General features: G+C 46.4%; 1 protein-coding gene across 1 annotated transcript; it reads left to right on the top strand.

Annotated features, from left to right (window-relative positions):
* The first annotated feature begins 293 nt into the window (after positions 1-293).
* Positions 294-25,510, top strand: PPT1 (palmitoyl-protein thioesterase 1). The gene is made up of 9 exons (XM_028123287.2): positions 294-438; positions 4,146-4,255; positions 4,478-4,605; positions 4,935-5,005; positions 6,936-7,038; positions 20,354-20,444; positions 21,281-21,379; positions 22,627-22,698; positions 23,956-25,510. Exons 1-9 carry the CDS (start codon positions 315-317, stop codon positions 24,076-24,078), a joined length of 921 nt encoding a protein of 306 aa, XP_027979088.1. The 5' UTR covers positions 294-314; the 3' UTR covers positions 24,079-25,510.
* Positions 25,511-25,638: the final 128 nt, after the last annotated feature.

Raw genomic sequence — 25,638 nt, forward strand, 5'->3', positions numbered from 1 at the left:
AGTACAGTGCTGTGGCTCAGTAACAACTTTGGACCCACCAACTTGCTATCTCTGTGAACTTTGCACCTTACCCAAATTCTCAGTGCCTCAGTGTCCAGACCTGTAAGACGGGGCGAAGTGTATACAGCGTTGTTATGAGGATTACATCCGTTCACAGGTATAAAGCACTTAGAATAATGTCTGATGTGCAGTGAGCGCTGAAGAAACCTGCACATTCGTTTTGATTGACGGTGGCGGGAGGTGTGGAGCCGGCGGCCCGCCCCAGCAAGCGCCGAGCCTAGGCCGGGGGAGCGCGGTCACATGATTGGGTCAAGATGGCGTCGCCCGGCTGCTTGTGGCTCTTGGCCGCCGCTCTCCTGCCGGGGTCCTGCGGTGCGCGGGCGCTGGGGCGTCTAGACCCGGCCGCGCCGCTGCCGCTGGTGATCTGGCATGGGATGGGTGAGTGAGGGAGAAGAGAGTCAGAAGGGTTTGGCGACTCCTTCCCTTCCTTAGCCTGGGCTCGCGTCTGCAAAGTGCGAGCGTGTAGAGCGAGGACCGAGGTCGCACAGCGCTCGGCTGGCCCAACGTCTTAGGAGTTGGGGGGCTACTCTTGCGTTGGAAAGGGAGAAGGGGAAGGGACTGTCTTTTGGTGAGTGCTCACAGAGAGCCGTGCATTGCGTTAGGGTATTTCGGGCGGTGGCGTCAGGGTGCAGCGTCTGGCACTTGGTCGGCAGTCCTGGCTGTGGCTGCATGACCAGGGCATCCAACCTTTTATTCATTGACACATTGAATAGAGATTTGTTAGGCACCTGTAGTTCATTTTTGCATTTAACACGTAGTTATTGAGCACCTGCTAGATGCTGAAGATAGTGAACAGACCAAATTCTTTGTGCTCTTTCAGAACTTTCCAGGGGGAGAGACAGACTATAAAGAAATAAATAAGTAAAACATATAATAGGTTTTAAGTAAAATGGTGATAAGTTCAATGGAAAAAAAAATAAAGCAGGGAGGGGGATAGAAATGGGAGGTGGGGCTTGCAATTTTATAAGCAAGTCAGGAAAGTATTCACTGAGAAAGTGACATCTGTGCAAAGACCTGAAGTGGATGAGGGAAGATGCCATGTGGATAGGTGGTAGAAGGAACAGTAAATGCAAAGGCCCTGAGGCAGAAGTATGTCTGGTATGTTGAAGGAACAACATTCAGGTCAGTGGGGATAGAACTGAGTGAGCAAGAAGAAAATGGGGGTTTAGGTTGGGGGGGTGCCAATGTTGGGCCAACTAAGGGAGTTGGCTAGAATTCGAGATGGGTAGTCCTTGGGGGGTTTTGAGCACATGAGTGACATGATATGACTTACTTTTTATTTTATTTTTTTTAAAGACTGTATTTATTTATTCATGAGAGACAGAGTGAGAGAGAGAGAGAGGCAGAGGGAGAAGCAGGCTCCCAAGGAGCAGGGAGCCCGATGCAGGACTCGATCCCAGGACCCTGAGATCATGACCTGAACTAAAGGCAGACGTTTAACCATCTGAGCCACCCAGGCGCCCATGACTTACATTTTAAAAGGACCACTCTGATTGCTATATATTGTATCTCAGGGGTCGTGAGTTCAAGTCCCATGTTGGGCTCCACACTGGGCGGGAGCCTACTTAAAAAAATCCAAAAAGAAGAGATTGTAGGGAGGTTTCAGGCATTTGCAGGGAGACAAGTTAGGAAGCTATTGCAACCATTTCAACAAGAGATGGTGGTGGCATGAAACAATATAGTAATGGGAGATGCTGAGAAGTGGTCAAAGTTTGGATATCTTCTGAAGGCAGAGCCAATGGGATCTGTTAACAGATTAGATTCAGGATGAGAGAGAAAAAAGTCAAGGACAATTCCATGGGTTTGGGGCTGGGCAAGTAAAAGGAAGAAGTTGTCATTCTACCAAAATGGGGAAGCCTGTAGGGCCAGCAAATTTGGGGTGGGTAGAAGATCAAGAATCTACTTTGGGACTTACTAGATGGGAGATGCACATTAGACATCCAGGAGATGTTGTAGAGGCATTTGGAGTTCAGAAGGTAGGACAGAGATGTGAGTTGGAGATTTAAGTTGGGAGTTTTCAGCATATGGCTGGCATTTAAAGCCATGAAACTGGGCAGGATCATAGGCATGAGTGTCCACAGGAGGGAAGAGGTCTCAAGATTGAGCCCTGAGGGAGGCACTGCCAACATTTAGAGGTTGAGGAGATGAGGTGGAAGGGAGCTGAGGAGACAGTGATGGTGGAGGAACGTCAGGAGAGTGCAATGTCCAGGGAGTCCAATACAAATGTTTCAAGAGGAAGGGAGCAATCAGCTGTATGGAACTTCATGGGCAGGGCAACTGAGAATGGGTTATTGGATTTAGCAATTTGGAGATCACTAATGACCTTCACCAAGGCGGTTGGGGAACATGATGAGGATGACAGCCTTATTGGATTGAGTTAAAACTGTTCAGAGGAATTAGAGTCAGCAAATATAGACAGATTTTTCAGCACTGTGTGCTGGGCTCTGGGGCTATCGCAGTAGAGTTAAAAGAAATTATTATGAGAGAAAAAGAAGGTGCTCTAAGCCTTAGCTTTTCCCTTAAAAATGAATTCTTAAGCTTCTTCTCAGGTTAGAAATGTGATGAGTTAGCTCAAAATGGGAAATGACCTCAGCCTGTTTCTCTGATTGAGTGGCTGGTCACTTCACTTCCAGTTTTTAGTTTTGGTTCCTAGAAACAGGAAATAGGACTGGGAGTAGAGGGAGGCAGGGAGGCCCCCACAGTGCAAAATTTAAGAAGGCACTCACTCTCTAGTTTGTAGAAGTTTAGGGTCAGCACTTGCACGAACCTGTGAGTGAGTACCTCCTCAAATTTGGTGTCCTACGTGCTTCACTTGCCTTTCCCTGTCCTAGCTAGCCTTCAAGTCTGACTCCTGAGTGCTTTTGAGTTGATTAACCCCAAATGTTCCAGATGATAAGGGAGCGTAATATGTACCTCTGCTTATTTTTCGGTTGTGAATTCGGTGTCCTAGTTACATTGTACGGGCTTTTGAAGTTTGTTATTACTTGATAAACATGAGCCAAGCAAAAAATATTCTTTCTTTTTAATTGGGGTGAAACAAATATAACCCATGATTAACCATATTAAAATACACAATTCAGTGGCATTTAGTGGATTCACAAGGTTGTACAACCACTGCTTCTCTCTAATTTCAAAGCTTTTTCATTGCCCCAGAAAACACCGGTACCCCTTAAGTAATCACACTATTCCCCGCTCCCAACACCCCCTGGAAATGTCCCAATCTGCTTTCTTTCTCTATAGATAATTTGCCTATTCTGGATAAATATGTATATATATAGGTAATCATACATTATGTGACCTTTTGTGTTTAGCTTATTTCACGTACAATAATGTTTTTTTAGGTTCATCCACATTGTAGCATGTCAGTACTTCATTCTTTTTTATGGCTGAATAATATTCCACTGTGTGTGTATACCACAGTTGGTTTACCCACTCAACCATTGATGGACATATGGGTCATTTCCACCCTTTAACTATTACAAATAATGCTGCTATGAACATTAATGTACACGTTTCTGTGTGGGCATGTTTTAATTTCTGTTGGGTAGAAATCTAGAAGTGAAATTGCTGGATCATGTGGTAATTGTTAAGTTTAACTTTTTGAGGAACCACCAAACTTTTCACAGTGGCTGCATCATATTACACTCCCACCAGCAATGTACAAGGTTCCTATTTCTCCACATCCTTGCTAACACTTGCTACTTTCCATCTTTTAATTAATTTTTTTATTAAAGCCGTTCTAGTAAGTATGAAGTGGTATCTCATTTTAGTTTTGATATGCATTTCCTTAATGGCCAGTGATGTTGAGCATGTTTTCATGTGCTTGTTGGCCATCTGTATATCTTCTTTGGAGATAGGTCTGTTCAAGTCCTTTTTCCATTTTTTAATTAGATTAACTTCTTGTTGAGTTGTAAGGGTTCTTTGTATATCCTGAGTATTAAACCCTTATCAGGTATATGTTTTGCAAATATTTTCTCCTATTCCGTATGTTTCACATTCTTAATGCCCTTTTGAAGTATAGAACTTAAAAAAAAAATGTGTAATGTTTTGGCTCACGAGTATCTACCATTGTCTTTGTTGTTTAGGAGACAGCTGTTGTAATCCCTTAAGCATGGGTGCTATTAAAAAAATGGTTGAGAAGAAAATACCAGGAATTTATGTCTTATCCTTAGAGATTGGGAAGACCCTGATGGAGGTAAGGCCCTTCACAGCTCTGTTCCTTTGAAGGTTTGCTGACTGATTTCATAGAATGTACTATTAAAATGCTTTGCCTTGCATTTTTAGCAGCGGGTCATACAATGATACTTTAACTCTTGAGTGGCTTATGTGAGGATTCCAACCTGAATAAGTTTGGCCTTTTAGGGAAGATGCCATTGGTGGTTTTCATCCCGACCTTTCTCTGTGGCTTCTCTTTTAGGATGTGGAGAATAGCTTCTTCTTGAATGTCAATTCCCAAGTAACAACAGTGTGTCAGATTCTTGCTAAGGATCCTAAATTGCAGCAAGGCTACAATGCTATGGGATTCTCCCAGGGAGGCCAATTTCTGTAAGTCCCTTTCTGTTCGATCATTCCATTTACATGGAATTGATTTTTTTCTTATATTCGGGTAGATCCACTCTTAATTCTTTTGAACATTTTGTCTATTCTTGGAAGGAAAGCTATTCTAAAATATCTCCATGTAAAAAGCTTTATGGAACTTAATTTATTTTCTATGATTAAGAATAAAGATTTGCGTTTGGCCATATCGGGGGAAATCTGGATACTCTGTGGCTTTGGGGATTCACAGAGGATGAAGTAGCTTAATCTGCGAAGTTGGTTGTTGATGATACATTTTTATCTGACAGCTGGAGCTGATAATCCCTTTTTTTCCCCAGGAGGGCAGTGGCTCAGAGATGCCCATCACCTCCCATGATCAATCTGATCTCGGTTGGGGGACAACATCAAGGTAACTTTGGCCTGTTTGCCCCCTTTTTTCTCCGTTCTAATCCATGTGACCACTTGATTTTAAAACATTCCAGCAGCTCTATTTGTACAAGAAGGCAGCCATCCTTGGAAAATCCCATCTTTCTGGCTTATAATAAACTAGCCAGAATTGAAGGAATAGGAAGAGACTTCAGATTCTAGAAGCCAAGATCACAGGTGAACCAGTGGACTGCCTGCGGCTTCTCTCCTGTTTAATTGGCATGATTTCCTGCAGGTGCAGTGGTTGTGGCTGCATGGCAGGTGCTGGTTGAGGAGTCAGGAAGGGCCAACAGGCTTTCCTTTCTTTTTTTAAAGATTTGATTTATTTGAGAGAGAGAGCGCATGCACGGGCGTGTGCAGCAGGAGCAGGGGGCAGGGGCAGAGGGAGAGGGAGAAGCAGATTCCCTGCTGAGCAGGGCTCCCCACCCATGTGGGGCCCCAGGTCCTGGGGGACCCTGGGATCATGACCTGATCTGAAGGCAGATGCTTAACTGACTGAGCCACCCAGGTGCCTTGCATTTCCTGTTTTCTGACATTGGTGATGTCTTATTGAATTTAGACTCAGGCCAACAGTAGCATCTAAGCTTTTTTTGTCTGTAAAGTTAACAGTAGAAATTAAATCCTTTGAAAAACAACAGGTTTTCTGTTGAGGCAGAATTACATACTTCCGGGGAAGGGTGCGTCTTTGGGATAGAACTTTTTTTTTCCTAAAGATTTTATTTATTCATGAGAGAGAGAGAGAGAGAAAGAGAAGCAGAGGGAGAAGCAGGCTCCCAAGGAGCAGGGAGTCCGATGTGGGACTCGATCCCAGGACCCTGGGATCATGACCTGAGCCGAAGGCAGACGCTTAACCATCTGAGCCACCCAGGCGCCCTGGGATAGAACTTTTATCTCTGTTCTCATGGATATAGCTATCAGGTGGCATAGTGTAGGAGCAGAAGGATTCTCCTTATAATCAGGAAATTGGATTCACCCCATTAATTGTTGCTGATGGGCAAGTAATTTGGTACCTTAAATCCCTTTCGCAGATGAGGGAAACTGAAAGAAGGCCTTTCCCATTTTGTGGGAATTTTTCAGAGGATGAAGTAAGATAACAAGTAGAAAGATACTTTTTGTTTGTTTAAGATGTTATTTATTTATTTGAGAGAAAGAGAGCACAAGTGGGTGGAGGGGCAGAGGCAGAGGAAGAAACAGACTCCCTGCTGATCAGGGAGCCTGACACAGGGCTCAATCCCAGGACCTTGGAATCATGACCTGAGCCGAAGGCAGACGCTTAACTGACTGAGCCACTCAGGTGCCCCCAAAAATACTTTTTATTTTTTATTTTTTTAAAGATTATTTATTTATTTATTTAACAGAGACAGACCCAGCCAGAGAGGGAATACAAGCAGGGGGTGTGGGAGAGGGAGAAGCAGGCTTCCCGTGGAGCAGCGAGCCTGACGCAGGGTTCCATCCTAGGACCCTGGAATCATGACCTGAGCCGAAGGCAGATGCCCAACGACTGAGCCACCCAGGCGCCCCCAAAAAATACTTTTTAAAAACACAAGTAATATTCAAATGCAAATTGGTAAAAACAACTTTATCATTCACTCAGTCAACAAATATTTATTGAAAATCTATAAATAAAACAGGCTCCCTGTCTTCAGGAAACTTCCCTTCTAGTGGGGGGGGGGGCTAAGAAATAGACAATGAGGCAAGTAAATAAATACAGGTAATGGGAACTATGATCAAGAAAAAGGAGCACCAGGGGGAAGCTGGCTATGGTATGAATTCTCAATATGTTATTTTCTTGAGAAATAAATGAATGAGATCAGAGGCTAGCTCTGGTTTGTTGTGTTCCTCACCGTGCCTTGCACATAGTAGGTATTCAGTACACCGCTACTGAAGGAACGGATCTTTGTCTTCTGCTGTAGGTGTTTATGGACTCCCTCGGTGCCCAGGGGAGAGCTCTCACATCTGTGACCTGATCAGGAAAACACTGAATGCTGGGGCTTACAACAAAGCTATTCAAGAACGGTACGTATGGTTAGCCGAAAAGGATGTAGAACTGTCACTGCATGAAAATATCATGCTGACTTTCATGCCAGCAGATTTCAGGAGTAGTGGCCAGTGATATGCACATGAGAGGCTTTTCATAAATTTCTCTGTGCTGTCTACTCAGTTATATTATAAGCCTAAAACTGCTCTAATATTAATTTTAAAAAAGGAAGGGAGGCTTTTTTTTTAAAGATTTTATTTATTCCAGAGAGAAAGAGTGTGCAAGAGAGAGCATGAGCAGGGGAGGGACAGAGGGAGGGGAGAACCAGACTGCTGAGCAGGGAGCCTGACGTGGGGCTGGGATAATGACCTGAGCCAAAGGTAGACACTTAACCTCCTGAGCCACCCAGGTGCCCCTGGGGAGGGGTTTTATTTTGAGGGTATTTTTTTTAATATAGAAAGAATATAATTACAACACAATAAATTTCCATTTTTAAAAAACAAAAGAGCCTTTAGAAAGTACCAAGCCCAGGGACGCCTGGGTGGCTCAGTTGGTTAAGTGTCTGCCTTTGGCTCCGGTTGTGATCCCAGGGTCCTGGGACCGAGTCCCACATCGGGCTCCCTGCTCAGCAGGGAGCCTGCTACTCCCCCTGCCTGGCTGTTCCCCCTGTTCATGCTCTCCCTCCCTCTCTGTCTCTGACAAATAAATAATAAATAAATAAACCTTAAAGAAAAAAAGAAAGTACCAAGCCCAATATCCAACATTTATAAAGAATTTACCAAACTCAACACCCAAAGAACAAATAATCCAGTCAAGAAATGGGCAGAAGACATGAACAGACATTTCTGCAAAGACATCCAAATGGCCAACAGACACATGAAAAAGTGCTCAACATCACTTGTCATCAGGGAAATCCAAATCAAAACCACAGTGAGATACCACCTCACACCGATCAGAATGGCTAAAATTAACAAGTCGGGAAACAACAGATGTTGGCGAGGATGTGGAGAAAGGGGAACCCTCCTACACCGTTGGTGGGAATGCTAGCTGATGTAGCCACTCTGGAAAACAGTATGGAGGTTCCTCAAAAAGTTGAAAATAGAGCTACCCTACGATCCAGCAATTGCACTACTGGGTATTTACCCCAAAGATACAAATGTAGTGATCCAAAGGGGCACATGCACCCCAATTTTATAGCAGCAATGTCCACAATAGCCAAACTATGGAAAGAGCCCAGATGTCCATCAACAGATGAATGGCTAAAGATGTGGTATGTTTGTGGTATGTACACACACACACACACACACACACACACACACACACACACACACACACACAGGAATATTACGCAGCCATCAAAAAAGAAATCTTGCCATTTGCAATGACATGGATGGAACTAAAGGGTATTATGCTAAGTGAAATAAGTCAATCAGAGAAAGACAATTACATGATCTCACTGATCTGTGGAATTTAAGAAGGCAGGCAGGATCATAGGGGAAGAGAGTAAAAAATGAAATAAAAACAGGGAGACAAACCATAAGAGACTCTTAATCTTAAACGGACTGAGGGTTGCTGGAGGGTAGGGGGCCGGGGGATGGGGTAAGTGGGTGGTGGACATTGGGGGGGTATGTGTTGTAATGAGCACTGTGTATTATATAAGACTGATGAATCATAGACCTGTACCCCTGAAACAAATCATACATTATATGTTAATTTTTTTTTCTTTTTGACAGATTCTTTGGGTTGTCAGCAGCAAAGGGTTAGCCTTCTATGTCAGTGTCCCCACTGCTCAGATATGTTTGGGTGTTTTAAAACTATACAGAATCACAGGGCTCTTGGGTGACTCAGTTAAAACATGCGACTTTTGATTTTGACTTGGGTCATGATCTCAGCGTCATGAGATTGAGCCCTGCATTGGGCTCTGCACAGGGCATGGATCCTGCTTAAGATTCTCTCTCTCTCTCTCCCTCTGCCCCTCCCCACCTTCCACTAAACACACACACACACACACACACACACAACAGTATCCCTTTTGGAGCCTGTTCTTTTCAGTTGTTTCCAATCTTAAATTATACATCAGAACCTCTGGGACGTTGACTTAAAATGGATCCTAGGGCTCCATCCCTGGGATCAGGGATTTAATTTGGATTCAGTAGGTCTGGAGTATTCTAGATGGTAGCTGAGATTTGGGATCAACTAGTAGGCCTATAGCAGCTATCCTACAGGTTTTCCAAGGGTATCGTTCTTGTCTAATAACAGTTCTTCAATATAGCACTTCCTTTAAGCTGTTTTCTAAGGTCCAGCCCTGCCCCTGATTTGCATGTGTAAACAACCTGCAACTTGCTCTTCCTTTCTCACCCACTGGCCGCACGCCGAACCACAGAGCTGTGTTAGGTCAGTAGTGCCACCTGATGGTCAGTGAAGGAAACTAAGATACTTTTTTTTTTTTAAGATTTTATTTATTTATTTGAGATTGAGAGAGAGCACAGAGTGAGTGAGAGAAGCCGACTCCCCACTGAGCAGGGAAGCCAATGCAGGACTCGCTCCCAGGACCCTGAGATCATGACCTGAGCCGAAGGCAGACACTGACTGAGCCACCCAGGCGCCCTCATTGTTTTTTATTCTTTACTCATTATTCTTCTAACTCTTGCCCAGATGCCTCAGAAAAATTCATCCTTTTCTTTGTGTTTCTTTTGTGAACCAAACACAATGCCTGGCAATCAGAATTATTAGTGACTAGAAATGAGCAGTCATGGGGAGGAGACAGTAACACTAAGTACTGATTAAAAGGGGTAGATTGATGTGTTTGTCTTCACTGCCTCCTTAAACTGTAATAATAACCCGGTAGCCAAAGAATAAAAAGTGATAAACCCACAAGGGCCAAGAGAACAGGAAAGGAGAGGCGAGTCAATAAAAGACATCAACATGTCTTTGAAAGACAGAAAGCAGATGAATGAGTGGTAACTGTTTCAGCAGAGCCAAAAAAGCTGAAACCTTTAGTTTCTGAAGGATGCACTGACAGTAAGGGAGCAGATTCACTTTTTATAGCTCCAGAGAGGGTCAGGAATTAGATGCATAAGATCCTTTGGAAGGTAGAGATCAGTGCATGGAGCTAAAAATGGGACTTTTTGTCGAAAAAAAATTATTTCTATATAAGGAATGATCAAACTGCCAGTTCCCCTAAGTGCACATCCAAGTTACTGCTTCTCCCCCACTATGACAAGAGAAGCAAAATTTATTCTCTGGAGCAATTTAAGTAGAGAAGTACAAGAGTGAGGTAATAAGCACAGGATGGTGGTGAGACACCACACTGAAAACCCATACCCTCCCCCTCGCCTTTCCTCCCACTCAGCTCCCAGAATGATAGCCACTAGGCTTATTATCTGCTAGGCTGGTGTTTGGCAGACCTATCTCTGGAAAACCTGACTGGCCCCAGAGAAAAGATCTACAGGCTGAGGTTTTGGAGTAAATCAGGATTGTTCTTGACTTCCGTGAGGTGAAGCCACCAGGAGGTAAGCTCTGTTGTTGCACGAGGAGCCTCCAATTAGCTTTGTAGTGCCTCATTTCAGTATGAACCATGAGCTGGGGAACCCCAGCCAGACATCTGAGAAAAGCTTCTAACATGAAAGATAGACTGAAACCAACAAAAAGTAAAAAGCAACTTGGAAGGAAAATACGACAATTCAAGGAGCCAAAGAAAACTTTAAAAAAGAAAAAAAAAAAGCCTAGAATTATTATCTTCAGAGATGAGCAGTTACATCTGTGGCACCGGAAAAGAATGTGAATAAAACCAACAATCGGAGAGTAAGAGCTCCTGGCAATTAAAAATAAGAAAGCCAAAATAAATGTGAAAGTGATATGGGAATATAAACTTGAGGAAATCTCCTAGAAATGAGAACAAAAACCTCAAAGAGGTTTAAAAAAAAAGTAGAGAACTGAAAAAATTAAAGGAGCCATTTAGGAAGTCCAGGATCTGCCTGTTAGGAGTTCCGAAAAGAGCCCAGAGGAAAAAGGGTGGTTGGGAATTATCAAAGAAATGACATACAAGAAAATGTCTCAGAACGACAGGACATGAGTTTCCAGCTGGAAAGGGCTCACTAAGTGGTCAGGGCAAGGAATGAACAAAGCCTCACATGGAGGTGTCCCCTTGTGCCCTCTCAAGAGCACCAGGAGAAAGGGTGGGCCCCAGGGAGGCCGCCCAGAGTCTGTTCCAATGACCGCGCACTCCCCTCAGTAGCACCGCCTGCTAGAAGTTTTCGGAGGGAAAGTGATTTCCATCCTAGAGTTCAGTGCTGAACCTTTAAGGAGCAACCGCTTGTGAAGGGAAAATAAAGGCCTCTTCAGACACGCCAAAAAAAAAAAAAAAAAAAAGACCCTCTTTCTGGGCAGGTGTTGGCGAGACTCCGTTCCACACCGCGTGCTGCATGACCTGGTGTGTCTTTGAGTCTCCTCCTCATCCCCAGCATGAGGTTCGCTGTAGTATTTTCCCGCACGGAGATTCAGTGCAGGGCCCTCAGCTCATAGTAAGTAGGCAGATGGGCCCATTACTGCTAGTGATGCCATGTTTAAAATACTTATTCAACTTGAGCTACCTGTTTCCTATATTTATAAGCATTGCTGTGGTTTTGTTTTCTCTTTTCGGTTGCAGTTATAAAGTATTTCATTGATAATTTCATCAAATGTTGCACTGCAGTTCGCCAGGCCCTGTGGTAGGTCTGGCAGGTACAGCGGAGAATAAGACAGTTAGGGTCCCTGCTTCCATGAAAGAACATTCCAGTGGGGAAAGGGGAGCTGCAAGCAAACAGAGGCACTGGGTCACCTCTAATTGTGCTGAAGCTGTGGTGGAAGTAAACGGGGTGCAGTGGTGGAGAGGAGTGTGGAGCAGGTACCGACTCTGGACAGAAAGGCCTTCGGAGAAGAGGTATTTAAGCTGGGGTCTGGAGGATGAGAAGAATGGAAGGAGCTAAGGAAAGAGCCATCAGGCCGCAGGAGCAGCAGGCATGAAGGCCCGATCCTAGGACGCATTTGGCTTGTTCTAGGCCCCGGTGACAAGTTGAGTGATAGACGGGAGTTGGTAGGGGTGATACCTCAAGGACGGGAAGGTCACATCGGCCATTTGGGTTTCCTGCTAAACATCAAGAGAAACTGTTGGGAGGTTTTAAGCAAGGGAATAATATGGCCTGATTCATGTTTTTAGATGGTCTCCACTGCTTTGTAGAGAGTGGATTGGAAAGCGGGGAGAGCAAAAGCAGGGGGCTGTCACAGTGTCTCGGTCAGAGGTGATGGTGGTGTGGATCCTGGGGTGAGATGGAGAGAAGTGGAATGACCTGAGATAAGTTTCATAATGTTGTAGCTGAATGAGACTGGCAAGCCAGGATACAGCTCAGCATTTATAACATGGTTTCCCTGGGAAATGCTTTCCGAGTTCTCGGTGGCTCAATTACAGATTGATACTTTTCTAATTTTATGGAGTTGGTTTTTCTTTTTAAAAGTTCTTTGTATTTATATGTATATCTCCTTTTTTTTAAAATAGATTTTATTTATTTTTTGACAGACACGGCGAGAGAGGGAACACAAGCAGGCGGAGTGGGAGAGGGAGAAGCAGGCTTCCCGCAGAGCAGGGAGCCCGATGTGGGGCTCGATCCCAGGACCCTGGGATCATGACCTGAGCTGAACGCAGACTCTTAACGACTGAGCCACCCAGGCGCCCCTGTATATCTCATTTTAGCAGATGGCCAGTATGAGTTTTAAAGAGGCGGGTATGGGGCGCCTGGGTGGCTCAGTCGGTTAAGTGTGTACCTTCGGCTCAGGCCATGATCCCAGGGTCCTGGGATGGAGCCCCACGTTGGGCTCTCTGCTCTGCGGGGAGCCTGCTTCTCCCTCTCCCTCTGCTGCTCCCCTGCTTGTGCGCTCCTTCTCTCAAATAAATAAAATCTTAAAAAAATAAAAATAAAAAGGCAAGTAGCCCCGGTAGAGGCGCAAAGGGGGTGGGGAGGGTGGGAAGAGACGGAAGGAGAGCATGTTCTTCCGGCAGTATGGTCCTAGGCTGCCCTCTGTATCAGGGAGGATTCTGGTTGTAGGAAAATAACCACATCCAACCAAAGTAAATTTTTAAAGAAGTTCATAGTCTTTTGGTACCCAGGGTTTCAGAGGGACTAGAATCAAGAAATGGGAGCCACCAAGAGCTGGGTCTGTCTCCCACTGGCATTGCTGCTGCCTCTGCATGCTCACCAGCCTCTTTGGCCCCCCACCGGTGAAAGGTGGCCTTGCCCAGCTTCTCGGTTGGTTGGTTGGTTGGTTGCTTTTTAAGATTTATGTATTTATTTTGGAGAGAGCGAGAGTGCCTGCAGAGCAGGGGAAGGGTAGAGGGAGAGAGAGCATCTCAAGCGGCCTCCCTTCTGAGCACAGAGCCCACCTTGGGGCTCAATCCCATGACCCCCGAGATCATGACCTGGGCTGGAACCAAGAGACTGTCACTCCACCGACGGAGCCACCCAGGCGCCCCCAGCTTCCAAGTTTTTCATTGTGTCTGCTTAGGATATTATCTCAGGAGGGGCTGGAATCTCTTGGTCCCAGTCCAGCGTCTTGGGGAAGGGACCATGTCCCAGCTCAGGTCAGATCTCCATCACTGGCTTCGACCAGACAAGTGAGACCACACCGTACCAACCGAACCTGCCCCTGTAACCAGAAGGTGGGCCCGGGGAAGGGTGCAGTTCCCAGACGAGGGACAGTTGATTTTGATTTAGGCAGAGACCCCCAGAAGGTGTCTTCTGCACTGTTCAGATCATTTAACCTTAGCAAAGCGAATTGGATTAGTCCCCTGGGAAGCCAGTGAGGAGGGACTAAGGAGGGACTTCTCCAGCACCTGCTCCTGGCTCAGTGGGGGCAGCAGTGAGGAATGGTGAGCGTGACAGCCCTCTCTCACCTCGTGAATGTAGAAATCCGCCCTCTAGTTCTCCTTTGAGATACTGGTAGCCCTTGGGTTTCTTCTTGCTCCGGTTTCCTCGCTGTCCCACTCACTGCTCCCCTCCCTGCCACAGTGAGTACAGCAGTGCCGGCCTGGCCTTGGCCTCTCCTCTTCCCTGTGCCCGCCCTGCTCTCCCAGGTGGCCCTGTCCTTGGTCCGTGGCCCTCAGCCCTGCGTGCCCAGGGCTTGCCGGGGCCTGTGCCCCCAATGGCTCTCACGGTGTGCTTATCCCCAGCTGTCCCGCTTTCCCCACACCTTCGTCCTCAGCTCGCCGCTCCCCATTCTGGAAATACTGAGGCATCCACTTCGGCACTTTTCAAGTGTTGAGAAAAGTAGAGTAATGTCATCTAAGACCTAAAATTAATATTTTGTCATATTTGCCTCAGATATTTTAAGAACTGAAACATTTCAGATAATACTGAATTCTTACACATCTCTGCCGGGTTCCATTCCCTGCCCGCCCTCCATAGTGACAACCACTGTCGAGAAATGAGAGTAATAGATCCTTTCTGTCCATTAAAAAAAATTGTGTATTTATATACATATATATTCTCCATCAATATGTAGCCTTATTTTGTCTATATAAAATGTTATGTTATGGATGTCTTGTGTACTTCATTCTGCAAATGAGTTTTTCACTCAGTATTATGTTCAATAACGTGGTTACATATATACATCTAGTTCATTCCTCTTTTTTTTTTTTAAGATTTTACTTATTTATTTAATTGAAAGAGACAGCGAGAGAGGGAACACAAGCAGGGGGAGTGGGAGAGGGAGAAGCAGGCTTCCCGCCGAGCAGGGAGCCCAAAGCGGGGCTCGATCCCAGGACCCTGGGACCATGACCTGAGCCAAAGGCAGTCGTTCAACCAGCTGAACCACCCAGGCGCCCTTAGTTCATTCCTCTTAACTGCTACCTGGCATTCTGTATTCTCTGACTACGCCACCGTGTATTGATTTCCATATAGCAAACATTTCGGCATTTCTAGTTTCTCTAGCAAACAACCTTGAGGGAACATCCTTGTGTTGAAAAGCCCAGCCTGTGTTGCTGCATGTCTCCTTTACTTTTATGCCACTGCTGTACTCACACAGGACACTTCACTTCTGGTCACCAAATATGTGGAGGTTTCCCCCACACCAAGGAGTTCTCTGTGACACCAGCTGGTGTCCTACAATTTAACTCAGTTCTGACACTGACTACCTGGAGATAGCGTCAGATCCCACAGATTAAGAGCTCAGTCCCACGAGCCTGCGCCCTGCCACACACACACACGCCCATCACCAGTAGTAGGTCCCCAGGTTACCCACAACTTCTGTCCGATGTGGCTACAAGGTGGAGGTTCCCATGACCCTCTCCTCAGGCATGATTCATTTGCTAGAGTGGCTCACAGAACTCAAGGAAACATGTTTACCAATTTATTAAGGGGTATGATAAAGGACACAGATGAGGGGCGCCTGGGTGGCTCGGTTGTCTGCCTTTGGCTCGGGTCATGATCCCAGGATCCTGGGATGGAGCCCTGCAGCGAGCTCCCTACCCAGCGGGGAGTCTCCTCCTCCTCTCCCCTCTGTTCCTCTCCCCCACTTGTGCTCTCTCAAATAAATAAAATCTTTAAAAAAAAAAAGGACACAGATGAACAAGATACATTGGCAAGGCCTGGGAGGGTCCTGAGCACGGGAGCTGGGGTGCACACCCTTCTGGTGTGGGTGTGTCTGCCAACCTGGAAGCTCTCTGAACCCCTACTATTAGAATTTTATGGAGGTTTCTTCACGTAAGCACGATCAGTTACTAACTCCATTTCCAGCCCGCTCCCCTCTCTGGAAAATGGGGAGCAGGGCAGAAAATTCCAAGCTTCAGATGGAGGCTTGGTCTTTCTGGTGACCAGCCCCATCCAGGAGCCATCCAGGAGCCCACCCAGAGCCACCTCACTAGAACAAAAGATGCTCCTAGTGCTTTTATCACTTAGGAAATTACAAGGGTTTCAGGAGCTCTGTGCCAGGAACCGGGGTTGGAGACCAGTATACGTATTTTCTATTACCTAGCAATCCCCGAACAAGAATTTATGTACTAGTGGAATTCACATGTGCACTCTCAGTTATTTATTGGGTAATTTGGGGAATGCTTCTTAACCTCCCTGCCTTAGTTTCATCATCTGTAAAATAGGGCAGAAGTTCTACCTCATGGGTTGTAGAGGTTACATGAGTTAGTAGATGTAGATAGAGTGCTTAGAACAGTACTTCAGAGACACTCCGTGCGTGTTAGCTACTGTGATTACAATGATGAGCATGTGCATTTTAGACTTGACTTGATATTGCCAAGGTGGTTGTAGCAATTTCTGTTCCCACCAACAGAGTGTGAGCGTTGCCGTTTTCTCCAGTCTTACTGACTTTTGATCCTGTGTCTGTTACGCGTCTGCCAGGCAGAGGTGTGTGGGATGGTTTTGCTTTCCAGTCTGCGCGTCCTGTTAGACAGCTCGATCATCTGTTCGTGTTTGTTGGCTACTCGGGTCTCTCTTTTCTGTGAATTGCCTATTCATTGCCTATTCTAGTCTTTGCCTGTTTTTCTGTTGGGCGCTCTTTTTCTTACTGATGTATAAGTATCATGTACACACACGTGCATCTATATTAGGATTATCAAGCCTTTCTTTGTTAGGTATATTACACTTAACTTCTCCCAGCCTGTGGCTTATCTTTTAATTTTATTTGTGGTGTTTTCATTTGGTACAGCAGATTTTTTTTTTTTAGGCAGTTTTATTGAGATCTAATTCATATCCCATACAGTTCTGTCCTTTAGGGTGTATAATTCATTGGTTTGGGGCATATTATTGATTTTTTTAAGTTATGGTAAAACATATATATAATATATATAAAACAGAATCTGCCATTTCAGTCATTTTTAAGTGTACAGCTCAGGGGAATTAGGTACATTCGCAGTGTCCAAACCAGCATCAGGTGTAGCAGCTTCTAATTTGGATTCAGGCCACTTCATCAGTCCTTAGGACTGAAGCACAAAGCTATTCTCCGATCTCATATTTTCTTCTGATTTTTTTTTTCAGGTTTTGTTTTGATTCTCATGTTTTTCATCTACCTGGGGTTTTCGATGCCCAATCTGTTTCTGGGCTGCTATTCTGTTCCATTCATTTATTTGTCTGTCTCTACCCCATGCGCAGTCTGCTTTGGTTACTATAGCAACATTTACACGGCTCTTCTTCAAGTCTTGGCTGGTCTTGGACTTTTATTGTTTCATCTGGAGTTTAAAATGAGTTCGTCAAATAAAATAAAATAAAATAAGTTTGTCAGATTCTAGCAGAAATCATCTTGTGATTTGGGTTAGAATGCCTTAGGTTTGGCCATCACCTCAGCACATCTGCTTCTGCATTTCCTTTCCTCTCCATCAGGCTCTTGTTCCTCTCGTGCTAGGACGTGGAACAGCATCTCCCCGTGCAGACTGTACCGGCGGCGGCGGCTGGATTTAGAGTGAGGGGCAGGAGGAACAGAATAGGATGGTGACCGGTCCGACAGCACTACCTTTTGTGGAATTTGTGCCAGGAGTGGACACCTTAGTGAGCTTTACAGTTGATAACTTAATTTTCACGACAACCCTGGGAGAATCCGGCTCCGAGAGGCGAGTGCCCGCGATTCCAGGCCAGGGCTGTGTGCTGTGGAGCTGGTGCTGTGGGCATGCCATGGTCAGCAGAGGCGGTGGTATGTATAGTGGTTAAGAGCAGGGCTTTTGGGCCCAGATTGCCTGCCAGGCCATTTGGGCTCTGTTCTCTCCCAGCAGTGTGACTGTGGGCAAGCCACTTCATCACTCTGGGTATGGTTGCCTCAGTCATAAACAGGAGGCTAAAAATAGTGCCTTCCCAATGGAATTCTTGTCAGGATTAAATAGGTTAATGTATGTAAAGTGCTTAGAATAGGCCCAGTAAGTGCTGTACACAGATTTCTATTATTCTCTCGAAGCCACAGTGGCCAGAACAGGCCTCAGGGGTAAAGGGTACGGTTTCTGGGTTGCTGACTGCCTCTTGAATGGGCTGCTTTGGGAAGAGTGTGGACTTGGGCAGATTTAGGCTCCTGTCTTACCTTGTCTATGACTGTGTAGTTTTTCTTTTTTAAAGATTTTATTTATTTATTTCGAGTGTGTATGCACAAGCAAGCAGGGGGAGGGGCAGAGGGAGAGAGAGAAAATCCCAAGTAGACTGCCCACTGAGCGTGGAGCTCAATGCAGGGCTCGATCCCACAACCCTGAGGTTACGACCTGAGCCGAAACCGGGAGTTGGATGCTTAACCAGTTGAGCACTGATGACACAACCCGTGTAGTTTTTGTTTTTGTTTTTTTAAAGACTGTATTTATTTATTTGACTGAGAGAGAGAGAGAGAGCACACAAGCAAGGGGAGCAGCAGAGGGAGGGAGAGAGAAGCAGGCTTCCCACTGAGCAAGGAGCCCGACATGGGGCTCGATCCCAGGACACCGGGATCACGACCTGAGCTGGAGGCAGACACTTAACGACTGAGCCACCCAGGTGCCCGTCGACTGTGTAGTTTTGAGAGTGTTACTTAAACCTCTGAAACTGGCCCTTCCCTGGTGACAAGGAGAGAATAGTACAGACGCATGTTTCTTCTCTGTCTGCCTCCCCAGCACTTCCCACTTGAGCTCATCCTCAGGCCCTTCCCCTTCACCGTCCCGGGTGCCCCGGGCTTCTCACAAAACAAAATGCCCTTCGTTTCTTCCTGTTACCCCTTCTTAGCTCTGTTTCCTTTTCACACAGCAAGGTGACCCACGACTACTGCTTTCGTTGGTTCTTTCATTTTCAGCCGTTGGGCTCCCTGCTGTAATTCTGGGTCACCAGAACCTCGTCTGGCAAGGTCCAAAGACCTTTGTATTTAGTCACTGAACATTTTTTGAAGAAACTTGGATTGGCCACCTGTGTGAACGTGTGTGCGCCCGGCGCTCAGCACTTGGCGAGCATTGGACACTGTTGACCACCCACTCCTGCAGCTTCTTCCCCTGTTCTCCTAACCATACGGCCTTCCCTTCTGCTCACTCCCTCAGTACCAGCCGACTTCTTTCAGAGCTTGTCTGGCGTCCCCGAATCGCTCCCTTCCACTCGGCAGAGCCTTCCTGCTGAGCATCTGCGGCGCCGGAGCGTCGCTGCTGAAGGAGCTTGTAGTCCTTGGGGGGAGAACCAGGGAGCCAGCTCTCACCCGGTGAGCGACAGCAGGGCTGGAACAAAGGGACAAGCCCAGTGCCAATGGCAGTATTCTCTAAACGGTCGGAGTTCATCACCTTTTGACACAATCAGTGAAACTAAATACTGAAATCTTTCACATCCACTTATAAACAGATGACAGACCGTCCCTGTGACTGCTGACAGGCTGGCTGCGGCCTCTTTTGACCTCAGTCGCACCCGCCCTGGGCGTGAGGAGCGCCGACATGTCTGCCGTAGCTGGTTCCACTGGGCTTTTGTACCATCCTGCCCTGTTGGGTGGAGCTTTCTGGACCACCGCCTCTGGGCACCTCTTCCACTCAGGCTGGGGAGCTCCTGTTGTCCAAATGTTTCTTCTTCCCCTGCCAGTGTGGGATACAGGGTCCCACCCGTGTTCCGACTCCTCCTTTCCCCAGAGGTCCATGCTCAGCTTTCTCTTAGTGGAAATGCTGCTGTGTGGATGCAGGAGCCCCGTGGAAGCACCTGCTGGGAGGACTCGGGAAGGGCTCAGTGTGGATGGGGAAGGGCCCCGAGGGAAGGCAGGGGAGGGGAGGGAGAGCAGAGAGACTGGAGAGAAAGGAGAAGCATGTGAACACCTCTCTGAAATAATAGTGTAAATGCCAAAGCCCCACCTTTTGTCCTTAGAAATTGCATGACATACCAGAATCCTGAAAACTAGTGTCATCACTCAACAATAGGAGAAATGCTTTGCGATTGAAGGGGTAGACCTCCATCCCAGCCTGAGGGTGGCCAGATGGATGGAGAGAGGGATGGCTGGATGCAGAGGCTTGCAGGATGAATAGGAAGCCGCGGGGTGGGGGGTGGGGGGGGGAGGAGGTGGGATTGTGGGCGGGGACAGCATGTGCCACCGTGACCCGGAGGCGGAAGTGTGATAAGGCTCAGGGCCAATGGGGGAACTGAGACTGATGAGTCCTTTTCCCAAATCTGTGGGACTCTGTGCTGTGCTGCATAGCACTATTAAACCTCCGGCGTGTCGTTAGGGAACTTTTTCGTAAGTGGAAGTTTAGTCTGCCCTATTTAAGGGCAAGGCCTGGGGCTTGGTGGCCCTGAAGTTTTGTCCTTTGAAGTCTCCTAATGCAGTCTGCTGTGCACAGGGGCATGCCCCCGGCATGCTGACTGACACGCAGCTCGGTCACCTTCATTCTTTCATTCCTCCTCCCTGCAGCCTGGTGCAAGCAGAATACTGGCACGACCCCATCAAGGAGGACATGTACCGCAACCACAGCATCTTCTTGGCAGATATTAATCAGGAGAGGGTAAGCACCCATCCCAGGCTGCTCTAGCCGTGCATTCATGTTGCTTTCGGGGCGTCACAAACCGATCAGCTCTGACTGTTTACCCAGAATATCCTGGACAGACCCTGGGAAACAGAAGTTCTGTTTTGGGGAGGCAGTGCTTATGAGTTTCAATTCCTTTTAGGAAGGCTGAAATTCATTTGGCTTTCTTCCCGTAGGTCTTTTCCTTTACTTGTGTTGAAGAAGCAGGGTAAGCTCAGTAGGTTGCTGGCTGGCTGAAGTGGCATGTCATAGCTGCTGTCTTACTGAGGGAAGCCTTCCTAGTGGGTCCCTTGGGGGGTGGGGGTCAGATTTTCTCAGAAGTGAGATTTACTTAGAAGAGAGACTGCAGAGGGGACCGAGTATGTCCCAGGCACGAACTTGGCTTGTGAGATTCTGGTAAACTCAGTGGCTCAATTTATATTGGGCTTATCTGGAGGTTTTTGTTTTTGTTTTTTAAAATGAAATTTGAGGGGTGCTGGGGAAAGAAACAGAAGAGTATATAGCAGAACCACTCAGAACGTGTGGTTTTGCATTTTGCCTTGGCTCTCTCTGGGTACTTGCTTTTTAACCTACGTGACGGATGCCTGTGGAATGCGGTGACGGACTGTGGTTGGTGGGGGCATTGCCAGTCAGATGGGATGGTAAGAAAAGGCTGTAGAAGGTAAATTCTGGGCCGGAAGCTGGAAGAGCAGCTCATTATCATCGGAGGAAATACGGTGGCCCAGGGTTGGGGAGGCCAGAGCACTGGAAGGCTTTAACATCCCTGCTGGAACCTGACGATATTGTCTCTGAAATACTACTGGCCTTTCCTCCAGGGTGTCAATGAGTCCTACAAGAAGAACCTGATGGCCTTGAAGAAGTTTGTGATGGTGAAATTTCTCAATGATTCCATTGTGGACCCTGTGGACTCTGAGGTGAGATGCTGTGTCGGCAGGCCACGCCACACCAGGAGACCGCAGGAGTAAATGGCATTAAAATACAGCTGTCTGCTCGGGAGAAACCTTCAGTCCCTTCCACCACCTTTTGTGTAGAGCAGGGCTTCTTTACTCGAGGTCTACAAATGGGACACTGGGGGCCACCCCCCCACACCCGAAATTGTTTGCAAGATTATGTAGTGGCATTCTCTGAGGAAAGATCTATAACTTTTATCACATTTTCCAAGAGACCTGTGTGACCCAGACCATCAGCCCAAAGTCTATAAATCCCTGAGGTTGGCATTCAAGGTCTGCCTTGACCTATCTTTCCAACCTAATCTTCCCTCATTACCTACTTCATATACTCTAGGATCAAGTCTTGAAATGCCCCGGACTTGGCATGTGTTTTTACTCTTACGTGCCTTTGTTCATGCCTTTCAGTCTCTAGAGTGCCCTTCCCTGGGCTTCTCCACCTGACAAGCTCCAGGTCGTCTGTCAAGGCCAAGCTCAAGTGTCACTTCTTCCACCCAGGATGCCATCCCTATTCCAAGCCGACTTTGCTCCCTCTTTTGCAGAATCATCACATTATGTCAGACCACCAGGGACTAGCAAACGGCAGCCTGCTGACCAGATCCAGCCCACCGTCTGCTTTTGCAGGGCCCATGAACCATTTTTTAATGGGTAGAAAAAATCAAAAAGTATATCTGATGACAAAAGTTATATAAATTGAAATTTCAGGGTCCATAAGTGAAATTTCATTGGAATAGAGCCATATTCATTTTTACTTTTTCTTAAAGCCATATTCATTTTTTATATAGTTTATGGTTGCTTTTGTTTAGAATGGCAGCATTGGGTAGTTGCACTCATGTGGCCTTTAAAGCCTAAGATATTTTGTATCTGGTCTTTACAGTAAAGTTTGCTGATCCCTGTGCTGTTTGTTGTTTCTGTGTTTGGAGCTGTAGAAAACAGGGACCACAATATATATTTATCTCCAAATGTCAGACTTAGCACAAAGATTTTCACAGCGTAGGTGCTCCATAAGTGTAGGAAAAAGGAATTCTGTGCAATTGGAAAGCTCTTGGGAAAGATTAACTCATCCCTCAGGATCTACCGTTAAAAAGAGATGACTCAAGACGTACTCTATTTTTACTCTTTGCTACAGCTTTGTGATACCGTTTGTTGGTAGTCTTAGCTACTAGCCAGTACGTGCTGTGTGTCTGATCTTCGTTCTCCCTCCTCTCCTGCAGTGGTTCGGATTTTATAGAAGTGGCCAAGCCAAGGAAACCATCCCCTTGCAGGAGACCACTCTGTACACCCAGGTAACCGGAGAGGAGAGAGGTCCTGTCTTTTTCAGCTCCTGGTTCCCGAAGCTGCTAGGTTCTTTGGTGATACAGCTTGTCCTGTACACCCCAGAGCAAGTAGGTACTCAGAGGCCCCTGACTTGGTCTGATACAGGTGAGGCCTGTCAGGGTGCTGATCGTGACGCCAGCATATCAGGCGCTGATTTACAGAAATGTACATCCTGAAGGATGAAGGACCTGTACCTCATGGTTTTCAAGTACGTACAAAGGTCACCTCATCTCCAGTTTCTGCCTTCTGATAAAAAGGTTTAGAACTGGCTTCCTTTGCTGACGTGCAGACTGCACATCCAAGAAGCCCCCGTGCATCGTGAAAACACAGGAGAGGTGTTAACTTTAAAGCTCGAACAGACGTGAAGTCCTGTTTTTAAACTAGAGCACTGATGAGGGGAGGTCCTCCTGCAGGAGCCTGGAGGAAGCGCTTGTAGGCCCTGTTTCTCAAGCAGAGGTTACACCATTTCACTACCTCTAGTTCTGGGGCCTTCCACACTCTACGGAATGTATATTGGAGCTGGACCCTCCCAAAAGGCACAAGTGCTATGTGCACCACTTGCCTTCTACTAAAATTCTTCTGAGTAGTTTCGCAGGCCGGTTGTCTCCTCTCTTGGCTTTTCTCCTGCGTTTGGTGGCCCAGCTTGGGTGAGATCAAAGAAAAGGGAAGCTAGGGTCTGTTGAGTTTTGGAAATTACAACTAAGAACTTCCCTCTTGTGGAAGTCAGACTGCTGGTAGCTACAGCAGAAGCAGCACTCCGGCTCCGTCAGCTGCTCATCCTCTCAGCCATATTTGTTCTGTGGCACTGGGGGTAATGCCATTCTCAACTGCGGGATATGAAAAGTGTCTGGGGTGTGTTATCGAAGGGTTAGATATGTTTTAAGCGAACATGTTTCTGTCTTTGGCTCAGTCTCACCTGACTGACCTTTTGAGGCAGTTTTGTCCGTGGCTTGCCCACCCACACAGGTGGTCCTCCAGAAGCTTTAGGAGGTTTTTCAGAAAGCCGAATATAGAACTCTGTAGATGACAGTCTCAGTTACGTATATGTTTTGAATGCTCAGGAAGAAAACTGGGAGGTATCCTTTTTGGCATTTTCAACAATACACCTCTAAATTTTACTACTACTCAGGGAAAATACTACACTTTGAGCATGTATTTCAAACATTCTGTTTCTTAACTGTAAAACTTTTCATAAAGCCTCTTAATTATGGTCTCTCTCTCTGCAGGACCGCCTGGGGCTAAAGGAAATGGACAGTGCAGGACAGCTAGTGTTCCTGGCTGTGGAGGGGGACCATCTGCAACTGTCTCAAGAGTGGTTTTATGCCCATATCATACCCTTCCTGGAGTGAAACCCTTGTAGACTGCACCAGAGCCCAGGGAGCCCCTGGCGCTTCTCAGTCAGTAGGAGACCATTCCCTTCATGCCTAAGCCTGAGCTCACATCCAGCTTGCAATCAATCCTTCCCTCTAGTTATCACCTAACATGCCCTGCACAGAGAGATCTAAGATTCAAATCTTATCCTTTGCCTCATCCTATCAGCATATGGTGTTGAATGCAAGTTTAATCAGTTAATAACCGTGCATGGAGATTATTTTACAACCCCTCAATGTGGTCAGGCTATCTTAGGACAGTCTGCTGCAGATCAGTGTCAGAACTGTGCCCAGAAGAGGCTGAAGCTAAAGCAATTAGAGTCTAAGGGCAGACACCTTCTTCAGGAAAGCGTAGCCACATTTCAAGCCAAGAAGCAGCCAGCATCCAGGCTTGAGGTGACCGTAAATGCTTTCTAAGTTTTGCTGGTGGAGATTCAATCAGTGCTTGTGAAAGTATTGTTTAGATAGTGTTTCTGCATAATTCCTTGAGGCTACCCTCTTTTCTCAGTATGTTGTCTCCTGTGGTCTTAGCATTGACCTGTTCTGCTGGGCCACCATCTTGTCTCAGTAGCACTCTTTTGTCTCTTCAGGTAGCGATGAATCAGTTGCTCTGTCACAAAAGGGGGGAAGTAGCACCCAATTGGATTATTTAAGGTGGCAGGGGGTGGGGGATGGAGTACATCTTGCTTAACTTAGGGGAGTGAAGAAAAACGTACAAGCGGACAGAACACTGTGTGTCAACTATACTTCAACTGAACAATGTACAAGCAGAAGTGAGTGAGGACGCGGCTGGTCCCTTCCACTCCATCCTTGACTAACTTGTCCCTTTCTCAGTGTGGCCAGTGGTCTGCATTCGAGAGTCACTCTGCTGCTGCTGTTAGCAGACAGTGGGAGGAAGAATGGGAAGAGATCAGGCTTTCTAACTCCCATCTCAAAAAACCATATTTACAGTACACTCTAAACTATTTCTGATGTATTTGATGAAAAAAAGGATTATTTGCTCAGAAAGCTTGGGGAATATTGCACACCCCTTTTCTCCTGTTGGAAATCAACTCACGTCAGAATACTAAGGACTGAGAATTCCTGTTACAATAAAAAAACTAACCTTTAGCTACTGTTTTCCCATACTATGTGAGCATGGACATCTTAGCCCCCCACCCCCTCCCCCCTGAGAAAACCTATCAGCACTTTCTGGAAGACGGTTGTGCAGAAGGCCAGTGTGACAGACGACAGCTGTGCAGAGGGAAGCACCTTGTCAGTGCTGCTAAGTTTACCCTTTATGATTTTTCTCGCCCCTCTCTCAAGCCTTCTTTCTCAACTAGAAGATGAGGATTAAGGGTTAACAAGTGGGGGGAATGTGAAAAAAATTTTATGATATTGTCTAAAATAAAGAATAGTTTCTTATCCTTGGTGTCCTTCTCCTTCTCAGTATTCTTACACACCTCAGCGCACCTGGCTGGCTCAGTTGGTAGAGCGTTCGACTCTTGATCTCGGGGTTCTGAGTTGTGAGCCCCACGCTGAGGCAGAGTTTACTTCAAA

The sequence above is a fragment of the Eumetopias jubatus genome, unplaced genomic scaffold (assembly GCF_037043125.1).
Source record: "Eumetopias jubatus isolate StellerSeaLion01/CBP00866 unplaced genomic scaffold, mEumJub1_p1.0 scaffold_4, whole genome shotgun sequence".
Classification (NCBI taxonomy): Eukaryota; Metazoa; Chordata; class Mammalia; order Carnivora; family Otariidae; genus Eumetopias; species Eumetopias jubatus.